Source organism: Thunnus thynnus, chromosome 2 (genome assembly GCF_963924715.1).
Source record: "Thunnus thynnus chromosome 2, fThuThy2.1, whole genome shotgun sequence".
In the NCBI taxonomy this organism is placed as follows: domain Eukaryota; kingdom Metazoa; phylum Chordata; class Actinopteri; order Scombriformes; family Scombridae; genus Thunnus; species Thunnus thynnus.
In genome coordinates, this window is record NC_089518.1 from 2,761,587 (window position 1) to 2,771,674 (window position 10,088).

Consider the following 10,088-nt stretch of genomic DNA (forward strand, 5'->3'; position numbering starts at 1 on the left):
ATTCGCGACGAAAATTCCTACAAAAAAATGTGATTTTTATGTAGGATTTGGCCAAAGTTATGGGATTTATGAGGATATTTCACGAGAAGCATTCTCTGAAATCCTCCTCTCCAACTGCTCCTGGTGATGTCACTCCCTCAGTGCTGTGAAACATTCCGCAATACACACTCATTATAAAATCACTGGAGGAGCAAGAAAAGACTTTAAAACTCACACTCTAATATCTCAAAAACAATAAAAGATAGAAAACACATGTAAATTCAAGATTTGTAGGTCAAAGTCTCGTGACTCATTTAAAGTTCAAATGAAGTTTGTATCTAAAATTATGTGGAAGCAGTAAATGTTCAAAAAGGTGTGGGTTCGCTCACACTCTCCATTCAAATATATGAGTATTTTTCTGTGTCCAGCTGCAGTTACTTATTGTCTCTACACACCTGACAGTACACATGTCAATCAAACTTTCAAAATAAAAGCACACCACACTTGTAAGAAATATCCTTCATTTTTAAAAAGCGTGATCTGATCCCGACGGGCCAGACTGCAACAGGAAGTATCATGCGTCGTTCTTTGTTGTATTACTCCTAGGAAATTTGGCCGATGCACCTGAAATTGACTCAGCTAAGATGTTAGACCTTGGTGATGCTACATTGGGCAGGTCATGACCCATGACCAAACGCCGTTGCCATGGCGACACATCCTTCGCCATGAAATACGATGCTGTATTTTAGGGATAAGGGATGGGTCTACAATCACGAAACTTGGCACACATGTCTGGAGCGACACCAGTTAAAATCCTGGATAGGTCATTTGCATAAACGTGACAATATGGCTCAACAGCGCCCCCTTGAAAATTTCAAAATTGTAGCCCCGCCTTCCAGATTAACCTAGGAAAAAGAAATTCGGGAGGCTTATGTATCATGTGAAGACGCACAAAAAAGCCTCTTGGAGCCGTATTGTAAGTCCTACAGGAAGTCGGCCATCTTGATAAAAGTGGTCATTTTTCGCGTTTTTTGACCATTTCGCATACCTTGTATTTTAACAAACTCCTCCTACAGAATTCATCGTAACGACTTCAAAATCAGTGTGTCATCTACAGTAGTGTGTGATCAAAAGTTATCAAAAGATTTAGTTATCATTGAAGCGTGTGGCCGTGGCGTGGCGTTGAGTTTTGATGTTTCGCCATGACAGGCAAAATTGCTATTAGTGTAAATACTCGAGTCTGCACCAAACTTTACATGTTTGATAAGACTCCCAGCCTGAACACGTCTAAATAGCAATATTCAGTCAGTGATGAAAACTGGCTCCATAGCGCCCCCTACGACATTTCAATGCAGCAGCCCCTGCAGCAGGCACAGTAGGTGATTGAGGATGTGACGTTATTCTCCCCTTGCACTGTCTGAAAACAGCCCAGGTCTGGGGACATCTATATGCCCGTGACAGAAGCCCTTCACCAGCGCCGAGCCCTGACATACGCAAGGACGCGAGGGCCCGATCATCGCTGCTTGCAGCTTTAATTAGGGCCTGAGCCCAAAGGGCGAAGACCCTATTGTTTTTCGTGTGTTTGTTTCTTTCTTCTTTCTTGTTACGCCACTTTAACTCTAAATTTGACCCCCTAAACATGCTCAAAAACTCACCAAATTTGGCACGCACATCAGGAATGGTGAAAAATTTGATAAAATATAAAAATTAACACCCAAAGTGCCAAAATGTTCTCTCTAGCGCCACCTATGTATCTAAAACAGCCGCCACGGCTCGTAGGAATGTCGTAGAGAGATCGAACCAAAACTCAATTATTCGTCTCATCAAGACCTACAAATCATACGCTGACACCCCTGACCTAAATCCAACAGGAAGTCCGCAATGTGAATTTGAAAATATGAATTTTTGCCAATTTTGGACCTTGAATAAACGCTATCTCCTCCTAGGGCGTTAATGGTATCGTAAACATCTACTGCCTGTGACAGAAGCCCTTGGACTGCACCACACTCCACTTACTTAATGCTTCTACATATCTGACAGCAGTGTTCAATCCTTACTTTTTTTCAAGGAGTACATGTGCTCCTAAATGACAGAAATTAGGAGCATACATATAACTTTAGGAGCACACTGAAAAATGTTCAAGTAAGAGTTTCTTAAAGAAAACAATTCATTACATACATATTTACAATTTATCACATACATATTTAAACTCTGTGTGTGTGTGTGTGTGTGTGTGTATGTTAATCACAATTTGCTGTTTTTAGGGGTGCTTGATTATGGCAAAAATTATAATCACGATCATTTTTGTTCAATATTGAGATCATGATTATTTAACATGATTACTTTTTGACTGTCATCTTCTCCAATTGCTGTTGTTCATACATGCACATATTTTTTCTGACTTGGCTGTGGGGACTATTACATATGTAATCATATATTGTACTAATGATCAAGAAAGACTATAGCTGATATGAGGGAAAAACTCAGGAAGAGGGTGGCAGTAATGCACCCAATATGCTGGTTGCCAACCGTTGTTGCCAACCAAAAAGGGGAGGGTAAAATATTTTTCCTCACAGACTGGTACATCCTGTCAGCCGAGGGATTTCCTATCTGTGCAGCTGAACACGGTAGTTCTCTACGGACTGTTTTACCGTGATGGTCACGGTGTTTTTTCCGCAGGTTTCACTTCACTCAGCTGGCCGACAGACCCGCTGATTCTCTCCGCTTTAACCTAAATTACAAATCGGGACTCGGTGCTCCGTTTGGATCTAAACAGAGAGCCGGGGTTAGCTGAGAGGTTAGCAGAGGCTAACTGGTTGTGCTTCTTTCGGTCATGCTGCAATTAAGGCTCCGCTGCTGCCTGTTTGCTGCCTGTTCTCCGCTTTAACCTAAATAACAAATCGGGACTCGGTGCTCCGTTTGGATCTAAACAGAGAGCCCGGGTTAGCTGAGAGGCTAGCAGAGGCTAACTGGTTGTGCTTCTTTCGGTCATGCTGCAGTTAATGCTCCGCTGACCTTACAAGCGTCGCCACTTTTTGTACCGGCGTTTCAACTTAAATACGTTTAGAATTCATATACTTTTATGGTTGCAATTAGTAGTCGCAGAGTGTACGAGTGTTTTTTCCACGTTGCACACATCTATTTTTAGGTACAAATGTGAGTCAACTTCCAGAAAGTCAGAGAAGACGCCATTTTATGTACATGATTGTTGCACTGATTGCGCTAGTAATGTGTGTGGGCGTGGTGATGGTTTGATGACGTGTCATGCAAGCTCATAAAACAGCCTGCTTGAGTGGTACAGGCCACACTTGGTCACGTTGTCGAGGTAAGAACTGTTGTCTTCTCTGTGGTATTAACTCTTTGTTAAGTGAACCGATGTTTTTAGTAATTTTCTACTGAACATATACAGTAAATTTGTAATGTGACTGTTGTTTGTTGACCTTGTGTGGTGGGGTTGGTTGAGGCGCGGGCGAAATTTCACACACAGCTTACTTTTCTCTGATAAAATGCAGTGTTTAGACACGTGGCTGATGCTTAAATTATTCCATAAAAAACAAAAAGTAGTGTAAATAATGTGAGATGTTAAAAAGATTTATTGATGGATTTTCATGGATTACATAATCTGTGGCCATGTGCATTGTATGCTAAAGTCGTATACAGACCAAACGTTTGTAGTACGGCGCGGCTGCGGCCATTGTGGCCGTTGGAACTGCTTTTGTGAAGCCTCGAGTGTAGCGTTTTGGCAATCGCCATCTTGGATTTGGCCGTTGCCACGTTTGTGACTCTGTGTGGTGAGGGTGGATGCAGGCGCGGGCAAAATTTCACACACAGCTTAGTTTCCTTTGATAAAATGTAGTTTTTAAACACGTGGCTGATGCTAAAATAATTCGATAAAATACAAAAAGCAGTGTAGATAATGTGAGATGGATTCAAAGATGTATTGATGGTTTTCTATGGATTATCATAATTTGTGGTCATTCGAATTATCTGTAAAGCCGTGTACAGACAAAACGCCAGTAGTACGGCTCGGCTGCAGCCATTTTGGCCGTTGGAAGTGCCACTGTGAAGCTTCGAGTTGCGCTTTGGCAGTCGCCATCTTGGTTTGGCCGTTGCCATATTTGATTGTTGGAGTCGGAAGTGACCGTATTTGGACGAGGGGGTGGGGCAGACCATGGCGGTAGCTTGTTTAGCACGGTGCATTTACACCCTATTGTTATTAGCGAGAATGCCAATGTTGGCTAGCATAAACAGGCCTAAAACCGTAATCAGACTGTTTGATGGATATGTAATTACAACTAATTCCTAATAAGACTGTTTACCACAAGAGACCACAAGTTGCAGTTAATTTTAGTGAACTGAACACATTGATATAGCATGAGCATGTTATTCTAAATCTTATAGTAGCATTATAGAGGCTAAAGGTTGGTTTTGTGCTAGGTTGTGACTGAAAGGCTGCTTTGCAATATAATTTGTTAATCATGTTTTTGGGAATAAATTCATTATTAAAACATTGTATAAAGATATGGATCAATGTATTGTGGATGTTCAATATTTTATCCTTTTTTTAACACATTATTTTATAATTTTTCTACATAACAGCATGGCTTAAATAAAACGATGTTTATTCTTATATTTACAGATATCCAACTCTTGCCTGTGTGATCTGGTGCTCTGCTGGTTTGTCAGCTGTCACAAGCGATATTTGCACTATATCTGTGATTCTCTGATCTACAACATTTATACATATAGTTATTTAATTTATAAAGACACACATAACCTATTGATAATTGTCACACATTTACAGATTACACACACACACAGAACTACATACAGTCACGCGGACACTCACACATAGTTTTTTTTAAATAAAAGTTGCCCATCTCCCTGCCAAGGTAAGTTGAATCAATTTTGTGTGTGAATTCTGAATATCATTGGCACAGGCTGCAATGCTTTCTGTGAGATGATGGCGAACTTCCAAGCTGACCCACCGTCCCATCAAGTTCGTCACTCCAGCACAGCGTCCGGAGCAGCAGGTATTTGTCTTTTTTATTTAGAAGACATTGATGAGTGTATGGAGTCATGTTTGGTGTCTTTGTTCTAACGCACTGTCTCTGTAGCAGATGGTGTTCGTCGTTGGAGACTCTCACCTGCGGGCCATCGTGGACGGATTTGTAAGTATGCCACAGGGATCTTTGTCTTTTTCTTTTCTCTCTGTTCCAGGTGGAGCGGCAGCTGACCTGAGGACAGAGGTGATGCATGCTTCCCTCCCGTGGACCCCGGACGCGGTCTGTGTGTGTGCCCCGAGCAACAACCTCACTGCCAGCAGGACCATTGGTGAGGCAGCGTTGGACTTTGGTGCTCTCCTGACCACTGTCTGCAACCTCTGGCCCAAGGTGTGTATAGTTTTGTGAAAAGATACTGTCATTATTTCTTGGTCCTTAAGTGGCACATCTGTAAAGCACATGCTAATTTTAAGGACATAATTGTAATTTACTTTTTGCTCTGTAGGTGTTTGTGCTGGACTTCCCTCCACGCATCAACACTGATCCGGGCCTGCAGGACCTGCTGCGTCAGGAGTACCACCGTGTCACAGCACGCATGGGTATGTAGAGTTTTGGTCATCTGCAGTTGTAATTAATATACTGTAAAATTTAACACAAATAGTTAATACAGGTGTAAAGATTAGAAGAAGTAATCATGTTTCACTTCTTTGTCAGGTCTCCCATATGTGTCTGTGGCAGAGCACCTCCCTCTGCATCGGTTGGAGCTGTGCTGCCACGACGGTGTAAGTACAGCATACTTTGTTGTAGTGATATGTAACATGGAAGAGTTTTGTTTTCCCATATGTAAGATAAACACATGTGATTAAAGTCTGCTGTTTGACTGTTTTTCAGGTGTACCTCAGCGACACCGATGGCATGCCAGTCATGGTGGAGGTGCTGTGGGATGCTGCGGTCCGCCAGCTGGTACCCCCTCCACCTGAGCCTCGGGTGTCTCCTCGGACGTCACCGCGTACCAGGGTTTCCCCCAGGCTGGTTGTGACGGGACATGTTCCCGTGCCTCGTCACAGCGACCCCTGGGAGTGGACAGTTGTTGGACGGGAGTGCAAGGTAGTGTGTTGTGCTAACTCATTGTGTGGCTGGACATTTTTACTGTATTGTTTGGTTGAGAAACATCTAAGCAATTCTCCTTTTTCTCTTTGTATTTTAAAGGCTGGAACACCTACGGTGCGACAGTCTGTCATCCCGTCCAACCCTGTGTGGTTCAGCGGTGCCATGTTGGATGCCATGGAGAAGGTTTCGCCTTCTTCTGCCTCTGACTGCACTGCTGCTCCAGCAGCTGGCCAGGTAACTTTCCTACAAATTATATGTGTATATACTGCCAAGAGCTAAACATGGAGTCAGCTGTTATAAAGTACTGTTTTTTTTTTTCCTTTAGGCTTCCCCTGTGAAGCGTCAGACGAGAGGTGTTGCCAGGAGGAGCAGAGGAGGAAAGCGGCAGGTTGGTGTGGTGTTTTTTGTTTTGTTTTTGTTTCAATACTGTTTTTGGTATATCTTTGTACATATGCATGTTTAACGAGTGCATTGTTATATTGACTTTTTGTCCTTTCCTTTTCTTTACAGGTGCTGCCAACACCTTCACCTGCACGTGTGATCGAGTCTGCCTCCAGGCCCAGCCCAGCAGTGCAGCAGGTTTGTCTATGTTTAAATGTGAGACTTGTTATTGATGACAAACATCATCAACATTTCTTCATTTATTCTGTTTCTTAGTAAAACCTTGTCTTTACATTTCTCAGGTGGAGGCCGTGTCCCAGGAGTTCCTGGAGGGGTCTGCGGTGCCATTGTGTGCTGGTGTGGTGCCAGAGGTGGTGTTGGGGGAGGAGGAGGTTGCTGCAGCTTGCCCTGCCATGCCGATGGAGTCCACCGTCGAGGAGGGAGCACGAATGCCACAGAAGATCAGCAAAGCTAAGTCTAGTTTTTCTCCTTGTTTTTCTGTTTCAGATGATAAAGTAGCTCAGTTAATTTCCAACAGCAATGTTGTGGCAATGGTGGCTAAGAATAGCAGAGGAATTAAGCTAGTAAAGGTTGTAAGGGGGTCATTTCACCAAGGAGATGAGCAGTTTAAATATGGAGGATTGCAGTGTATGGCAATAGCTTTTGTCAGCTTAGCCAAACACACGGTGAGCAGTGTGTTTTCGTGGAAGAGGCATGATCTGGATCGCGCATTGGTTGTAGGTGATGAGTTGTACAGCAGTTTGCGTGACCATGGCATCTTTATGCATCAGTCGGGTCTTTTGTCTGTTCCAGATTTGCCACAGCAGTTAGTGATTGATGGACAGGTGCGTAACTTTACTTTTGGCGATGTGGTATTTGGTGAAGTAGGTGTGACTGATGGTGAACTAGTTGACTTTGGTGTGTTTGTCAGTCTACGCAATGGACTGGAGAGGATCTTCAGTCAGTACAGCGCATGTCTTCTGACACTGTGTGGTAACACTTCTGCCATCATCTGTGAGAATGGACATTTCGCTGTGGTCGACAGTCACTCACGCAGTAACTTTGGCTTGTTACACTGCAACGGTACAAGTGTGGTTTTGCATTTTGCATGTCTCGATGAATTGCACCACTACATCTGTTGTTTCGCAGACAGTGTCAGCTCAAGTCAGAAGCTGTACGAACTGTGTGGTGTTAGTGTTAGTGGTGGTGTAAGTCCAGTACCGTCTGGTATTTCTGTGGAGAGTTGTATCATTGATATGAGTACAGTGCCAACACCAGAGCCTAGCGTAGCTGCGAGTGTATCAGTGTCTGTCCAGACTTTAGCCATTGAGGTTAGCAGCGGTTCAGAGGAAGAACCAACAAGTACTTATGGCAGAAAACGCAAGATTTCTTCTCACACCTGCATGTCGAAGAAATCAAAGAGGCTTAATGTTAGTCAAATTAACTCAGATGTAGAATTTATTAGTGCTGTGAGGAATGAAGAGCTGGTCTTCTGTCCTCTTAGTGTAGATGTTTGTCAGGTTTTGTGTACAAAATTAAATGTTGACTTTGTGAAGGTCACTGGTCCTGTGTCCAAAGAAGTTGGGTTGACAGGTGTCCCATGTAGGAATGAGAAGATCGTGGCTGATGGTAACTGCTTCTTCAGAGCCATCTCTCAGGCTGTGAGTGGTTCACAGAAGCACCATCGTAAGATTAGACTGGCAGTATGTAAAGAGCTGGAGAGGAATGCAGGTAAATACCAGAGTATTTTGAGGAGTGACTATTCCTCTGTGTTAGAGTACATTCATCAGTCCAGGATGAGAACCGTTAACACTTGGGCCACAGAGGTGGAAATACAGGTTACTGCAGATTGGTTAGGAGTTAGTGTGTGTACATTTTATGGTGGACGTTGGCTGAAGTACACCAGTGACAATGACCTTTTGTCTGCAGAGTGCATTTATTTAGAGAACATCATGGACAAGCATTTTGAGAATGTTGTTTGTGTTTGTAAGCCTAGACTACACACTTGTTACGGTTACTGTAAAGTTAATGAAGTGACAGGTTACAGCATTAGGTCTAGAATGAAGGATATTGTAGACGGTGACAAGGCAGCAGTAGCATGTAAATTAGAATGTGTAGTTTCTGATAAAGGTGTTGATAGTGCTGATGTTGTGAAGGATGCTACTGACGTAAAATCAAGTAGTAAGTCATTGAGGTCAAAGTATATGAGCCATAAGAAAACGACACAGGAGAAACTGAACATGTTGATAAGGGAGAAACGTCAGTTAAGGATTAGAAAGATGTATCATGAAAATGTGCTGTTTAGGGAAAGGGCAAAATTATGGAGTGTAGCAAACTATCATAAAAATATACCACATAGAGAGAGTGTTAAAGCCAAGAGTAAATTAAACAGTATGGTGAAATATAAAGACAACTTCCAGCATAGAGAGAATGTTAAAGGCAAGAGTATGTTGAAATATAGAGACAACTTCCAGCATAGAGAGACTGTTAAAGCTAAGAGTAAAGTACATAGTATGGTGAACTATAGAGACAGCATCAAGCATAGACAGAAGGTTAAAGAAAGGAGTAGAGAACTGAGGAAAAGAAAGTATCATGATAGTTCTGAGTTTAAGCAGCAAGTTATTGCCAGTGTTGTGTTTAGTAGGAAGCAGAAGACAGAGAAGTCAGAAGATTTTGGTTTTGTTATGCATCAGTTTTTAGAGAAAGTCAGAGATGGGCCACATTTTGTGTGTTGTGTTTGTCATCGGTTGATGTTTAGATCTCAATTGCTGAGTTGTGATAGGGAAGTGTATACTAGAAGTTCAGCAACAGCTGGCATTGCAGAAACATGCATTAGTGAGAAGTTTTTGCATAGGTGTTCTGATGACTGTGTTGTGCCTTGTCAGTTGGTTTCATCTAGAGGGCAGCTTTGGATTTGTTATACCTGTCACAATAAGATAAGTAAAGGTCAGATACCAGCTGAATGTTGGGTTAATACTTTGATGCTTGATCCCATTCCACCTGAACTGGCATGTTTGAATAGTTTAGAACAACACCTGATAGCTCTGCACATTCCGTTTATGAAAATGTTGGCATTGCCTAAAGGAGGACAGAATGGAGTACATGGTCCGATTACATGTGTTCCAGCCAACGTAGTGCAGACGACTAATGTGTTGCCACGTTGTAGCATGGAAGGGTCTTTGCTACAGGTGAAATTAAAGCGTAAATTGACGTTTAAAGGACATTACGAGTATCAGTTTGTGGATACTTCACGTGTAAGACAGGCGCTAGAGTATTTAAAGAGGACTAATATGTATTACAATGACATTGAGTTTAATGAAGAGTGGGTGAATGAGTTTTGTATGCAAAAAGATGGGGAGAATGAGGAGGAGCAGCCAGCCAGTGAGGATGAAGCTGTCGTAGAAAAGGTAGAGGCCTGTCAGGATGATCAGGTTGTTAGTCATTGTCAGGTGACAACTCAGGCAGGTGGTGAGGTCACAGAACAGGCTGTAGTTGATGGTGTAGAGGAAACATCAGAGATAATACAAGATGAATTGTTACATGACAGACAGCAGCACTGCATGTTTCAGGACACTTGTCTTATGCCTATAGATATTGGTCAGGAAGCATTAGACC

The 10,088-nt window shown here is 42.6% G+C and overlaps 1 protein-coding gene across 1 annotated transcript; it reads left to right on the top strand.

The window, feature by feature from the left end:
• The first annotated feature begins 4,947 nt into the window (after positions 1 to 4,947).
• On the top strand, positions 4,948 to 6,401 carry LOC137190131 (uncharacterized). Its single transcript, XM_067600071.1, has 6 exons — positions 4,948 to 5,012; positions 5,100 to 5,372; positions 5,488 to 5,581; positions 5,697 to 5,764; positions 5,874 to 6,089; positions 6,192 to 6,401. Exons 2-6 carry the CDS (start codon positions 5,100 to 5,102, stop codon positions 6,369 to 6,371), a joined length of 831 nt encoding a protein of 276 aa, XP_067456172.1. The 5' UTR covers positions 4,948 to 5,012; the 3' UTR covers positions 6,372 to 6,401.
• The last annotated feature ends 3,687 nt before the right edge of the window (positions 6,402 to 10,088 follow it).